Source organism: Staurois parvus, unplaced genomic scaffold (genome assembly GCF_062004578.1).
Source record: "Staurois parvus isolate SC_StPar_1 unplaced genomic scaffold, SC_StPar_1.0 ptg000291l, whole genome shotgun sequence".
Lineage (NCBI taxonomy): Eukaryota > Metazoa > Chordata > Amphibia > Anura > Ranidae > Staurois > Staurois parvus.
Window position 1 is genome coordinate 2,246,434 of NW_028318087.1, and position 15,961 is coordinate 2,262,394.

Genomic DNA, 15,961 nt, shown 5'->3' on the forward strand with positions numbered 1-15,961 from the left:
CCCCGTACAACACCCCCAGTTATCCAGACCATGATACATTCATTAAAAAATGAACCCAGTGCTTTTTCTCATCTCTATTTTTTCTGTGTACTGATTCATTTAAAATAGCAAATGTTATCATTTAGAAGCTGGACAAAATTGTTTAGTGTAATACAACTCTTTTGGTAGTTAAACACTTCATTTTCTATAGAGGCCTATATATCAAACCAAAAAAAGGGATAACGGAGGAGGAAAGAGGGACAATGAGATTTAGTCCCCAAAGTTGGGAGCTGTGAGCTCAATGTCACTCAAAGCGCATTTAAGAAAAATTCTATAAAATTGGATGTCCCCCTGACCAGAGTTTGTACAAATATAGATTAAAGCACTACACCAGGAATTAAGTGTCCAGGTATATTATTATTAAAATTATTATACAGTATTTATATAGCGCCAACAGTTCGCTCAGTGCTGTACATTATAATGGGAGACAATACACGAGACAGTACAATAACAATACAATGCGATACACGAGGGGTTCGAGGGCCCTGCTCCTTGGAGCTTACAATCTAGGAGGGAAGGGATAGTGGTACGGGAGGAGTGGAGGAGATCAGCAATTAGCTGAGGGCGGGGTAGGCTTCCCTGAAGAGGTGGCTTTTCAGGGTGCACCTAAAGGAAAGGAGAGTAGGTGATAGTCTGATGGATTGGGGTAGGAGGTTCAAGAGGATGGGGGAAGCCCTGGAGAAATCCTGGAGACGTGCAGGGGAGGAGGAGACCAGTGAACTATATAATTTTTGAAATATGAATTAGGATAAAGGAAGGAGCCAACATGTTTTGGGAGCCTAAAAAATTATCCATTTATCAGGGATAAAAGAAAAAAATACTTATATAAATGTATATGTATATTTAAAAAAATTAATTAAAATTTGTATTTTTTGTATTTATACGAATATTTCTGTTCTGTTGTTTTTCTAGCCTGGATGAGGGAGGCAAATTTTCAGACCCCAAAATGCATTGGGTTTATGCTTTATCCCAAGTTATATTGGAGTAAATATATACCTGGACAATTAATGCCTGGTGTGGCACTTTAATCACAGATCTATAACGGTACAATCCAAAGAAAGTGTAAAAATCCTTCGTTTTGTGAGAGGTGCCAGCTGACAATCCACATTTCTGTGCAAATACCATCTCAAATTGCTATACCAGTATGATAACCCTGGAGTTCCAGTATCAAACTATCAAAGGGTTTGCACAAAGACACTTACAATGTGTATATGATTAATTCTAGAAAACACATTCTCTGGATATTCACCTGGCAGATCAGGCACAACGATAATCCAAATACGTATATGAATCATTTTTTAAAATAAAAAGTGTAAGAATCATAGAATGTAAGCATTCCAGTCCATTTATGCCTGCAGTCTATACATTGAACAAAGGAAGGCTGCAGTTATCTTGTCCATCATTAGAAGGAGCTCAGCAGCCACCCAATCCAGGGATCTCCAGCCGTTTGTCTTGTCACAAGTGTCTCATGTCACCACTTTCCTGTCAGTTCACTTAGTCACTGAGCATCTCCTTCTGTTTCATCAAGTAAATCCTTATCCGCAGTTCCAGAAACTAGTTGTATTTGTGAACCAACACAGTATATTCTATAGGACACAAAACTATGCCCATGCTGCTTTTATGTCTGTAATTGCTCATCCCAATAATGGCAAGCTGACCGTATTGTTCCTCCCTATAGAACTGCGGTGAAACGAATCAATGCTCCTTACCAAAAAGGACTGGATGACTGCTTCGAACCCTCACTACATTAGGACTTGGCGCACAAATACACTCGCAATCAGTTTAGTTAACCCCGTCAGTGCCAGATATATGCACACAACTAGTCTATGTTACAGAAATTTTAAGTGACTTTGAACACCAGCAAGAAACTAATATCTAGTCTTTATTTTACTACGCATTCCAAAACACTTTTCCACCATATTCACAATTTTTTTTATAAAATTAAAAGAATTAAAATAAGGTCTTATTTTTCTAAAGTTACAAGGAAGGAATGTTCTACATCCCCCTCCCTTTTGGTTTAAAGCAGTCTAATAGATTCTAACCATGAATTTCTGGGAAAAGGAGCCTACTGCATATACAGTACTATGATACCGCAGAATTGGTATTAGTATTATCAGGTATGACATACAGTCTTTAAACGTCACTATGATCTTGCTGTATTACTCATCTCTGATACCCATCCAGATACAACACACAAACCAAGATCCCAGAACTGCTGCTGTCATTCAAAATGCATCTTGCTGTGTTAGGGCTTCATGTACATGGGGCATTTGGAAAACTCTTCTGACTGCTAAAAAACGTAGGTTAAAAAATGTCAGATCAGTCACGTTTGCATACTGCGTTGATGCGTGTTTAACTGCGTTTATGCGTGTTTGCGTTCAGAAGCTTTTTTAAAAGATAACCTCAGGAGACCCTCCCAAATGCCCAGAATGCACTGAAATATAGTAAATAATTAACTATTTCAGACATTTTGAGAGAAATAGAGAGAGCAGAAGCAGGCAGAGCAGTATGTGTTGAGATGACCTGTCTTTTCTGGTTATATTCACTATGGATCCCATTATGAGTATAATTCGGCACGTGCTACCATTTTTTCCTTCATGCGAAACCTGGAACTGACTGCGCTGGTGTGCTAGGTCCATTTGAATACATGGGAAACCTTTTGCATGCATTTTTGATGAAGAAAAGAGACACTGGACAGCATCTGGATATGGACCTGTCAAAAACGCATCTAAACGCAAACATTTGTAAACATGTTTAACCGCATTTACATACGCTTGGCGTTTGTACTCCTGAACACAATTTTGGTGCGTTCAAGAAAACGACTGTAAACTCAACTGCCTGTAAACTACTGTAAAGAACATAGTGTACATGGACACATAGGAAAACATAAAGGAGAGTTCAGGGATGGTGAAAAAAATGCTCAACGGCACCTGAACATCAGTTTAGCAGTTGCAGTGTACATGAGCCCTTAGACCACGGGTGTCAAACTGGCGGCACTCCAGCTGTTGCCAAACTACAATTCCCATGAGGCAATGCAAGATTGACAGTTACAAGCATGACTCCCAAAGGCAGAGGCATGATGGGACTTGTAGTTTCGCAACAGCTGGAGGGCTGCCAGTTTGACACCCCTGCCTTAGAGTATTGAACAGTTCTTAGCAAACTAAGGCTGGCCATACACTATACAATTTTCTGTCCAATTTCCTATAGATTTACCTTCAGCTATGTAGTGCAAGCGCCTGCCTAATTAGATACAACTGAAAGTGTTTAAATTTGACCTCATATTATATAGTTTTTGGTAAATCTAAAGCAAAAATCTCAGGAAAATTGTATAATGTATGGCCAGCCTTAGCCTCAAGAAGACTGCATCTAGTCGTGTGCTGCTTTAAAGTAGTGAGCCTACATTTGCACAGGAGGGGTGAAAGAACATAAAGAAATCCCTAACAAGTGTAACATGGAAAAGTCCACGCTGATGAAGCCAGGTGACCACAGAGCTACCCCAAAATAAAGTAGCTAAGAGGAAAAGAAACATACCAAGACACATTCTAAAAGGTGGCAGTTAAGGACACCTGGTACTATACAGAGGTTGTCATTGCCAAACTTCCTGTAAAAAAGACAGTTGGCTGGCCATATCTGTTTTTGAGCCACTAATCCGTAACCAGTGGCGTTCCAAGGCAGGTGCAGGGGGGTACAGTCCTCACCGGACCCGCTCCAAGAAAAGGCAAGTTGTAACGAAAGCCGACGATCCCCGCAGGATGGATCGGATCTGTGGATTGAGCATAATGGATCGGAGTCTGATCCATTATGCTCAATCCGCAGATCCGATCCATTCTGCGGGGATCGTCAGAGAGGGTGTCACCAAGTGTTACTGCACCGGATGACACCAACCCTAGGGACGCCTCTGACCATTCCAAACTGACCATTTGGAAACTCGGGCACTGCCTGAGGGCCCGGGGTCAGTAGGGGGCCCCATGAGATGCCCCTGGTACCTTTTTCATAGGCTTTTGTGAGTTTGGGCAAGAACACAGGGGCCCCCTGCTCTGCCCGTAACAAGCATACAGACAGTCAGGTTGGAGTGAAGTCTTATCTGCACACTTGTACTGGTTCAGGGATTTAGAAAAAACTGATGCCATTGGGTCACCATGAAAACTAGGCAATTAGCGTTTTCAGAAAATGGTTAAGCAATGGCAGCCTTTGTATTCCTCTCAATGTTATCCTTTAACATGTGGCTTTCCACCCTTATCAGACAAGGTACACTGAGGTCCATTGATCAAACAAATTAAGGGCAAAATTAGGTGGCAATCAGGCTACCTTTAAGTAAGAAATGTTATGCAACAGTTTTTATGTGTTCTGTACAAAAGATGGAGGCTGCATACAACTGAAATCGATTCTATCAAGGATCGTTGATAGATCCTTGATAGATCCATCTAAAGATCCATCCCATTAACGTGTTTCACCCTACCGGGCTTAGTAGATCACTGCAGCTAAGTCCAGTAGGGAGAGTCTCCAAGTAGGGATTCGAATTTGTATCATTTTGTCAAATAAAGATCCTTGAAGGAAGTGACGTCACTAGTGTGTTGCCTTCGTTGTTTGCATAGGGCTTGCATGGAGTGGGAATGGGCTCTAGTGACTGACACCTGGTGTGCCCACAGCTGAGGACTATACCCTGGAGCTCATGAACGGGGGCTTTTGATGATCTTCTAATGATTTTTGTGTGTTTGTGACCCTGCTCATGAAATCCTGCCAACTGCCAACAGATTTGCAAAAGTTAGAGACAGACTGATCACTGTAGATGAGACAGATTTGCATTTCATGCAGATGCACAATTATGAAGGGGCAGTGGCAGGTTTTTTTTTTTTATATCAGATCTGCTTTAGAGCAGCAGAGGTAGGAAACTATAAATTCAGCTATACTCTATATAGTACAGGGGTGTCAAACTCAATTTCATTGTGGGCCTTATCAGCATTATGCTTGCCCTTAAAGGGCCTGTTGTATCTGTAAGACTAGATGTCCAGAGCACCGCATCCCCCCATTATATCAGATGTCAAGAATCCCACACCCTCCCTAACATCACCGTGCACCCCCTTTGGGGACAGAGCTGGAAACAGAAAGTGCATGGTCTGGAGGAGGACCAGAGGAGGAGAGGAGTCAGTTACCAGAGTCTGCTGAATGCTGAGACCCGTGGAGGCAGAGATGAGGTGGTGCAGCAGCTGCACTGAGAGGTGCAGGATTTTGCAAAGGAACTCTATTCTCCTCTCTGCTACTGACTGCTGAGACAAGGTGGGGGCGGAGACAAGGGGGAACCTGCAGGAGAGGTGCAAGGGCCACATGAAATGGCCTGGAGGGCCTGATTCAGCCTGAGGGCCTTGTGTTTGACACTTGTCCTATAGTAGATCCTTCTCATAACCTATTTCACTGCTTTTCTGTAGCATTGCCATACTGTGTGCCACAATTGATAAAATGTTCCCCAGTGATGTCTTGTGTTAGGGTTCTATGGCTATTATAAACAGCTTTGAGGGGGTGAGAAAAGTATATCATCATTTTGTTTTGCCATTGTGCCACTGTTATAAACTGTTATAGTTTAAGCTGTCGAGTTGCATTTCATGAGTAAGTTTCCTAATGGGAGACATGTTCACTAATATAACCTGGGATTCAGCAAGGATGCCAAACATATGCCAAGTGGAGTTAAAAGGCTCCCATATAGTGATATTGTACTGAATCTGGATCCAAGTCCTTGGACTCGGTTTCCATGCAGAAACGTTTGTAGAGTACGGCCCTACACTTGTCTTCAGTTAAATCTCAGCCCCCAATAGAGAAGCTGACATTACAAGCATCAAACTTGTGTCCGATAACAAATTCAGGGAAAGGCTGTACTAATCATTTACAGACATAACTAATTCCAATGAATGTACACACAGGCTGCACTTGTTAAATGCGTACAACAAGGTCACATAACAGAGAAATAGGGAAAAAAAAACAATTTAAAAGCCAGAAGATTGCTTCATATAGACTACAAAGTACACAAAGGATAGAATTCTAGTGCAGAAACATCCAAACATTGAACCATTATAATTAACTACAGTGCAAAACAGAATTTTTACTTTGCCAACACATATGTTGTATTATATAGTAATTGTTTAGTTTATATGATGAAATGACCGAAGCAAACCATGACAACAGATTCGAAAGTGTCTGCAAATCCCGCTTTACTAATTATTACACTACTTATATTTTATCACACATCAATGCAATCCTGCAGCCAAACAGAAGGACAAACAGCTGTTGGTAAAATATAGAACTGTTTTTTGTTCTCGCAATTAGAATTATATGAATTAGAATTGACCTTAAAAGGGTCTGACAGATACGGGGGATTCACTCATAGAGTTTAGGGACTCTTGTAGTGAAATCTCCTTCTGATCTTCCCTTTTCTTCTTTGGAGACTTACTCCTCATGTTGCAAATATAGGGGGGGCACTCAGAGTTTGGAGACTCCTGCATGAGACCACCCAAAATCTATACCTCTACCCTTTTCATCTCTGAAGTCTTACTCCTTGTCTTGAAGATATGGGTGGGACTCCCACAGAATTTGGAGACCCCTGTAGTGAGATCTCCCTCTGATTTCTGTTTCTTCCCTTTCCATCTTTGGAGTCTTACTTCTTGTGTTGCAGATTGGGGGGGGGATCTCTCATAGAATTTGGGGACCCCTGAATTAAGTAAGAACTTCTCAGATCTATGCCTCTTCCATTTCCATCTTTGGAGTCTTACTTCTTGTGATGCAGATATGGGTGGGTCTCTCAAAGTTTGGGGACTCCCTTAATGAGTTCTCCCTCTTATCTCTATTTCTTCTCCTTCCATCTTTGGTGTCTTACTCCTCGTGTAATATGGGTGGGTCTCTCAGAGATTGAGGATTTATGTAGTGGGATCTCCCCAGATCTATGCCTCTTCCCCTTCCATCTTTGGAGTCTTACCCCTCATGTAATATGGGTGGGTCTCTCAGAGATTGAGGACTTCTGTAGTGGGATCTCCCCAGATCTATGCCTCTTCCCCTTCCATCTTTGGAGTCTTACCCCTCGTGTAATATGGATGGGTCTCTCAGGGATTGAGGACTCCTGTAGTGGGATCTCCCCAGATCTATGCCTCTTCCCCTTCCATCTTTGGAGTCTTACTCCTCGTGTAATACGGGTGGGTCTCTCAGAGATTGAGGACTCCTGTAGTGGGATCTCTCCAGAACTATGCCTCGTCCCCTTCCATCTTTGGAGTCTTACTCCTCATGTTGCAAATATGGGTGTGTCTATCAGACAGCCTGGGGGCTCCTTTTGTGAGATAAACCCATGTCTATGCCTCTTCCCTTTCCATCTTTGGAGTCTTTCTCCTCATGTTGCAGATATGGATGGGTCTCTCAGAGTTTGGGGACTCCTATAGTGAGATCTACCCAGATCTTTACCTCTTCCCCTTCAAACTTTAACATTTTACTCCTCATGTTGCAGATATGGGTGGGTCTCTCAGAGAATCTGGGGACTCCGATAATAAGATCTCCCCAAATCTATGTCTTTTCCCTTTCCATCTTTGGAGTCTTACTCCTCATGAGGCATATACCGGTGTGTCTGGCATAAAGTTCGGGGACTCTTGTAGTGAGATCTCTCTCTAATCTCGGCCTCTTCCCACTCCATCTTTGGAGTCTTATTCCTCTTGTTGCAGCAATGAGTCCCATTCCTCTTACATCAGTCTTCCTAATGTACCATTCCTGAGAAAATTCCATATAGCTGGAGCTGGGACCTCAATTGTGTAGATCTTTCTACCAGAGCATCTGAGAGATGTATAGAACATTGGTGGGTTTAACCCCATTGGCTTTTTCCTAAGACCGAAATATCAGTTGTGGATAATCGGATTGTTCAAACTTTGCCAATCTTATTTAATAAAGCAGTGAATAGAAGAAGAATGGAGTGCAAAGTGCAGTATCTTACATGAGTTGTAAATGCTAATGCTCTCTACCTTATTAAATAAGTGAGTAGAAGATATTATGAACGTAACAGGTAGACACCTAGACGCACAGACGCTAAAGCCTTCCATCTACCTTGTCTTTTGTCTTGGCAGAACACACACATTGGATTTCCATCAACCCCGATCGCATGGATGCTGGCAATATTTTGAATAATACTGTAGCAAACGCATATTGCTGTAACGGCTGCTGTAACACAGGCCACATAAAAATTAGCCAGTGAATTGGCTTCAGAACATTAAAGTGCCTCTGTAATGAAATCACTTCTGTAATGAGCATTTGCTGCAGGAAGAGGACAGAAGTCTCTTTCCAGGGAACATAAAATTAATTTCAAACGATAAAATTATGATGCAGGGTAAAATGAAAGTCAACTCAAAGAAAAACTGAGATTGCAGTGATTTTCAATGACTTGAATACATAAAGAACAGAGGCACTAAATAACTTTCATCTGTTTGACTTCCATGCAGGGAGAGGAATAGTGGTTTACCCAACAGACTTGCTTGAGACATGTATCTACAGAAACATATCAAGTATCACTTTGACTTCTGGAACCCACTTAGTTACATAGTTACACAGTTAGTCTGGCTGAAAAAAGACAAAATTCCATCCAGTTCAACCATTAAAAAAAAAAAAAGTTATAATCCTACACCCACAGTTGATCCAGAGGAAGGCAAAAAACCCAGCAAAGCATGATCCAATTTGCTCCTGCAAGGAAAAAAATTCCCTTCCTGATCCCCCGAGAGGCAATCGGATATTCCCTGGATCAACTTTATCTATAAATGTTAGTATCCAGTTATATTCTGTGTATCCAAGAAAGAATCCAGGCCTTTATTAAAGCAATCTACTGAGCTGGCCAGAACCAAGTCTTGAGGGAGTCTATTCCACATTTTCACAAATCTCAGTAACTGCTCAGCATTCATCAGTCTACACAAGGCAGAACAATGATTCTTGTAGGTCACTGCACTTCACGATCTGCCTCATTCATAGATATCACCCAAATATAACTGCTATCCTCAGTAACAGGGATGGCAAGCTATCAATCTGGCCATACACACTACAAACAATTGATACAATCTACTAGATTTAGGTTGTAAGAATTTATGTAGGGTCAGATGAGATCAAAAGCAATCACAAAAATAGATGAGGTTGCACAGAACAGTGTTTAGATGAGCTAGACAGGTTTTCATAAAAGCCAAGCCAATTATAACAAGTATGGTATGACTACAGTTCTAAAAATTCCTCCTTGATACTGTTAAAGGGGTGCTACAATCAGGGAGTGTGGGGTTCAGTCCTTTATTATTATTTATTTATTTCAGGTACTTATATAGCGCCATCAATTTACGCAGTGCTTTACATATATATTGCACATTCACATCAGTCCCTAACCCTCAAGGGGTATATAATCTAAGGTCCCTAACTCACATTCATACATACACATACTAGGACCAATTTAGACCAGATTATTAACCTACCAGCATGTCTTTGGAGTGTGGGAGGAAACTGGAGTATCTAGAGGAAACCCATGCAGGTACAGGGAGAACATGCAAACGCAAGGCAGGTGGAAGTGTTAACCATTAAGCCACTGTGCTGCCCATCACCATCTGAATGTATGTGTTGATTTGAATCCCACCAATGACACTACCTGCATGGTGTTTGCATGTTCTCCCTGTGCCTGCGTGTGTTTCCTCTGGGTACTCTGGTTTCCTCCCACTTTCCAAAGACATGCTGGTAGGTTAATTGGCTGCTTTCTAAATTGGCTCTAGTATGTGTATGTATGAATGTAATATAGGCACCTGAGATTGTACGCTCCTTAAGGGCAGGGACTGATGTGAATGTACAGTATGTATGTAAAGTGCTACATAAATTGTCAGCGCCATATAAATATCTGTAATAAATAATACATGTGCTAAGGCCCAGTTCACACCTGTGAGTTTTATCTACACTTTCATACAAGCACACAATATATAGCAGTCAATGGTAAAGCAGTCAAAACACATGTAAATGCACCCAAAGCGCAACGCTCCTAAAACGCACCACACTGGTGATAAAGCTGGCCCTAAGAAGAAGAGATTTGGAGCTGGCTCAACAAAGAGTTTTCCTGTATTGTAGAAACAAAAAGATATAATTGTACGGCAAAGGAAACATTGGGGTTTATTTACTAAAGCTGGAGAGTCCAAAATCAGACTCCCTTCTGCATAGAAACCAATCAGCTTCCAGGTTTCATTGCCAAAGCTTCATTGAACAAGCTGAGGTTAGAAGCTGATTGGTTTCTATGCAGAAGGGAGTCTGATTTTGGACTCTCCAGCTTTAGTAAATAAACCCCATAGTGTCCTATCAAATAAAATAAAAATAAAATAAATAAAAATATGTTTTTCTTATAATTTTACCTCTATCCATCCACATATACAACCTGCAGAGCTCTGCCTGTCATTGGTCCTCCCTTATTCTGTACGCTTGTATTCAACAGCCCTGATTTGTATCACCTGTATGCCTGAAATTTATGAGCAAACACTGACATATGGAGATAAGAACTATAGCACAAGGCTCCTGTTTACATTAGTGGAAGAGGCAGCTGCTTGGATCCTTATCAGACCTGTGGGCAACAGCAAGTCACCTGTACGCTACTCCTCGTGCGTCACCAGGCATGAGGAAGGGACGCTCGCTGCTCAACTGACCCTATACCTATTGTGACAATAATCATAATAGTTGTCATACCTGTCTGCCATCCTTTTATATCAAGGGCCCCATTACCTAACCAAACCTTGAGAAATACAAGAAAATAAAGCTCATTTATGAACACTGGAGATAGGGAAATAAGTACAAAAGGGCAGCTATTTCCCATAGTAATAAACAAATGTCTTACCTGTCACCTCAGGGAAAAAATAAAAAATCTCAATAGGTTGCTTTAGGTGACACCTCAACTTTCCATCTTACATTTTATCATTTTTATTAAACCAACTTCAGGCTCCATGCACACTAGCATTTTATTAAGCTCCTAGAAGCTGTTTTCAGCATTTTTTTCTGCTCCTAGAAGCTAAATAGGATTATTATTATTCTCTTTAATAATAATATTTATTTCAGGTACTTATATAGCACTGTCAATTTACACAGTGCTTTACACATATATACATATTGTACATTCACATCAGTCCTTAACCCTCAAGGGGTGTACAATCTAAGGTCCCTAACTTACATTCATACATACACATATTAGGGCCAATTTAGACAGGATCCAATTAACCTAGCAGCATGTCTTTGGAGTGTGGGAGGAACCGGAGAACCTGGAGGAAACCCACACAAGTACAGGGAGAACATGCAAACTCCATGCAGGGGGTACCATGGTCGGGAATTGAACCCATGACCCAATTACTGCAAGGCAGAACTGCTAACCACTAAGCCACTGTGCCACCCCTTTATTAATATTATTATTATTATACAGGATTTATATAGCGCCAACAGTTTGCTCAGCACTTTACAAAAAAAAGGGAGACAATACAGCAACAATACAGTTCAATACAAGAGGGTTAGGAGGGCTCTGCTCCTTGCAGCTTACAATCTAAGAGAATAGTGTTTTCCTATGTGCCCATGCACATTATTTTATGGAGCATTTTTCAAGCTTCAGCGTTTAGGAGCAGAAAACAAAAATTAGTTTTTGTAGACTTTCTGGGAGCTTTTTTTCCAGCAAAAAAATGCTCTTAAACGCTAATAGAATGCTCCTAACAGCTTTTTTATTTCCTACATGTACTGTAAAAACTCAAATAAAATGCTATTGCTCTTAAACACTACTAAAAAACACTATTACCAGCATTTTTATCCAGTGTTTTTTCCAGTTTTAGAGCTTACAAAAAATGCTAGTGTGCATGGAGCCTCAGAGCTGCCTTCGCTGGATGGTTACAATGTTGTCCTTGTTATAAAATGTGTAAATGTTGCATGTCTGAGACACCTGATTACCAATAATGGGTTGTTATCTATCTTGTCTCCTTATGCTTCCACAGCCTTTACATATATGGTTACATAGCTCGGAAGGTTGAGAAAAGACACAAGTTTGCCCAGTTCAACCTGTGTGTTTGTATGTTTATGATTTTCATCCTGTAACACAGGGGGTGGGCAAACATCGGCCCTCCAGCTTTTTAGGAACTACAATTTCCATGAGGCATTGCAAGATTCAGACAGCCACAAACATCACTCCCAGAGGCACAGGCATGATGGGACCAGGGGCGGACTGACCATTTGAGTACTCGGGCATTGCCCGAGGGCCCGGGGGCAGTATGGGGCCCCATGAAATGCCCTTTGTACCTTTTTTATAGGCTTTTAAAGTGTGGGCAAGGACACAGGGGTCCCATGATCCCCTATTTCCCAGGGGCCCCATAAATTGTCAGTCCACCCCTGGATGGGACTTTTAGTTCCACAACAGCTGGAGGGCATTCTCATAGCCCTGTATATTCTGCTTTCCGAGGAAGGCATCTGAAAGTTATTTGAAGTTGTCAACACTTTTGGTTGGTACCACTTCCTAGGGGAGAGAATACCCAATTTTTGTTTACTGCTCTAACAGTAAAGAACCCTTCCCATAATCTAAGCTTAAAGCACTTTTCGTCAAACCTTAAATCGTGGCCGTGTGTCCTCTATAGGAAAGTATCCCTTGAGCTCAAGAAGAAAAGCCCTTGTTCTGACCTTTTCTGTAAGTCTTTGTCCACCGCTAGCCAGGGAACGTGCTAAATTAGGTATTCTCATTGAGTACACGCGATACTTCAAGAGTCTGTTCAAGCCTAAACAAACAACACTGGTAATCATCACAGCCTGTGTTGTTATATTGCTGTCCGGCTATATGATCAAACCTCAAATCAAGGTCTGCTTCATTGTATAGAGGTCACTGATAAGCTGTGCTGTGTTACAATAAGATGATTTTGTAATTTATTTTGTAAAATTTAACATTTTAAAGATTAGCAGAGAAGCTTTTAAAGTGGCTTTTATTTATGCTGTACCTCGTGTGTGAATAAGCTTTTGAAGTATCTGTTGCACTCAAGGTGAATTACTATTGGAAGACTTTGTCTGCTGCTAGCCAAGAAACACATTCAATTATCTTTTAAACATTTACATGACATTTTTAGTCAGTAGGAAGGATCCCCCTTCATACAGTTGGATAAAAAGATCATTGGTGTCAGTGGTGGTTACCTAAATAAGAGAAGAAATGCTCATTGCCCAAGGAGCCCCTAAAAACCTCTGGGGGAACCCTGCTTGGGAAAGGCTGCTTTAAAGACTTTAAGATCATTATCATTCATGGTGTTCTTTTATGCTTGCACAGGCTTTTGAAGTATCTGCTGTAAGTGATATTGGAAGACTTTGCAGCTGGCCAGGGAACACATTATATTAGACATTCACATTAAGTACTGAATACATCAAGAGTCTGTACAAGCCTAAGGAAGCAGCATTGGTAATTACCTGCAATGTTATCAGGCTGCTCTGCTTTATACTGGAACCCAGTTATTAGGAAAGGAGTGTAGAATGAAATTCTTCTTTCTAGTCCTTTTGTAAAATCTGATACTTTAAAGGTGCCTCTCTGAACCCTTGAAATAACTTTCTGGTTCCATGGAACCCCTTATAATGACTATATCTTCGACTTAGCATGGTGGTTAATAGGAAGAAATCTTCATACATTTAGGGTAATCGGGAAAAAGCCCCCCTTACAGCCAGCTAAAAAGATCATTGGCGGGATCTTATATGAGAGGCAGAAATGGTCCATTGCCCAGGAACAGCTAAGAACCTCTGGAGGAACCCTGGTTGAGAAGGACTGCATCAAAGACTGGCAGAGGGGGGCTTTAATATGATTATTATTTAGGTTGTCCCCTTGTGTTGGCACAGGCTTTCGAAGTATCTGCTGAATTCAAGCTGAAATGCTATAAGAAGACTTTGTAAATGAGTCTATTGCACTCAAAACAATGAATACTTCAAGAGCCTGTACAAGCCTATGGAAACAACGCAAGCAATAATCACAATCTGCAACAATATTAGGCTGCCATGTTTTACATTAGTACCCATCTATTGATAATGTGTGGCAGCACTAGGGTTGTTGGTTAGAATCCCAACCACGGCACTATTTGCCTGGAGTTTGCATGTTCTCCCTGTGCCTGCGTGGGTTTCCTCCGAGTACTCCGGTTTCCTCCCACATTCCAAAGACATGTTGGTAGGTGAATTGGCTCCTGTCTAAATTGGCTCTAGTATGTGTATGTATGAATGTAAGTTAGGGACCTTAGATTGTATGCCCCTTGAGGGTAAAGGACTGACATGAATGTACTATATATATATATATATATTTGTGTGTGTGTGTGAGGGTGCTATATAAGTACCTGTAAACAATAAAAATAATAAATAAATAGAACAAAATTCATCTTTCTAGCTATTTATGTAAAATCTGATACTTTTCCTTCTCAGCCCTTGTAAGGTGGGGGAACCCTGGAAATAACTTTCTTGTTCCTGGGAACCCCTTCTAATGACTAGATCTTTGACTTGTAGTACTTTAGTGTGCTGGTCAATAGGAAGAATGCTTCTTAGATTTGTGGTCATTGGGAAGAATCCCCCCCTCTTACAGATCCAAAAAAGATCAATGGTGTCAGTGGTGGCTTATCTCAGAGGAAGAGATTTGCTCATTGCCCAAGGACCCCCTAACAACCTCTGGAGGAACCCTTTCTGAGACAGGCTGCTTACAGACTAGTAAAGAGACTTACTAAATGAGTATTTCCTTTCACTATAACCTGCAATGTTATACAGCTTGTATTTGTAAAGAATGAAAACTTCCCATAAAGGGGTGTTTGACCCCTTAGTCAGTATAATCAGGATAAAGCAGAACTTACCATGAGCCAGGCAGAGGATGCCCAGTGCCCACCTGACAGATGCCATGGTGGGCTGACAGTGCCTGCTCTACAGGAGGTAGAAAGTTGTCCCTCTGCAAGAATAATAATCCACTTCTGATGTCTCCAGGGCGTGTCTGGAAGAAGAGTGAGCTGGGCTGCCAAACTGCTAATCCCTCATCCAGACTGGTCCATGGTGTCCGGTGCCTGCTGCTGTCCAGTGACACAGGGTGGTGCAGGTGGTGGTGCAGCTGGCACAAGTCTAGTTCATCTCAGCCCAGTAGCTGGGGAGTGCTCAGCATGCAGCAGGGCTCCGCACTGCCTCTTGTCATTGATCATGCTGCATGTCCCTGTCTGACTGCTTTTGGGAAATGGATCAGGAGGAGACACAACCCCCCTCCTTGGGATCCTACACAACTCTCTGATCACACAATGAAATCCACCCAAGGAAAAAAAAAAAAGAAAAGTTGCTGCAGAGGGGTCTGCCCTGATCAGTCACATCCTCCAAAAACAGGGGACCCTTGCCAGCACACCTTAACCCTCAAGTGGCTGGAAGGAGCCCATCCTAAAGTAGACTTGTGTAGAGAGGAATAAAGGGAAAGTTCTAAGGTGAGCTGTGGCTGGGGAGAGAATAGTGACCAGGGGGAGGATGGAGTACTTGTATCCTGGGATGGGGTCCAGGGATGATGCTGCTGCTACTGCTGCTGCCTCCCAGCTGGGTGGATCTCTCTCCTCTGGAGGAGCTGAGTGCTAATGAAGACAGCAGCAAATGGGCACTCAGCTACACCCAGCTTAATTAATAAACTGCAGCCAGGAGCAAGCCAAGGGAGGGGGGAGCACTCACACATGTACTGTGCTGGAGTGAAAAGGGCAAAAGGAAGGAGCAGACACAGCCATCAAAAGCAATCAGCCAGAAAATGCATTGCCAAAGCCTCAGGCTGCCTGGATTGGGCAGGGTTAACCCCTCGCCTGCCAGGAGCACCTGCAGGAGCAAGGACTGGACAGCAGAGCAAAGTCTGAGCACCCAACTATTGTTAGAGCAAATAGAGGGACCTGTCTGATCTGGAGAATGGAAAAAAAGG

At 41.9% G+C, this 15,961-nt stretch overlaps 1 protein-coding gene across 1 annotated transcript in view; it reads right to left on the reverse strand.

The window, feature by feature from the left end:
• RET (ret proto-oncogene) overlaps nt 1-15,628 on the reverse strand; it is a 126,708-nt gene extending 111,080 nt beyond the window's left edge. Inside the window, exon 1 of the mRNA XM_089682499.1 lies at nt 14,883-15,628. Coding sequence (XP_089538625.1) covers nt 14,883-14,928 — 46 coding nt within the window. The 5' untranslated portion in view covers nt 14,929-15,628. The remainder of the gene's footprint in view (nt 1-14,882) is intronic.
• Nucleotides 15,629-15,961: the final 333 nt, after the last annotated feature.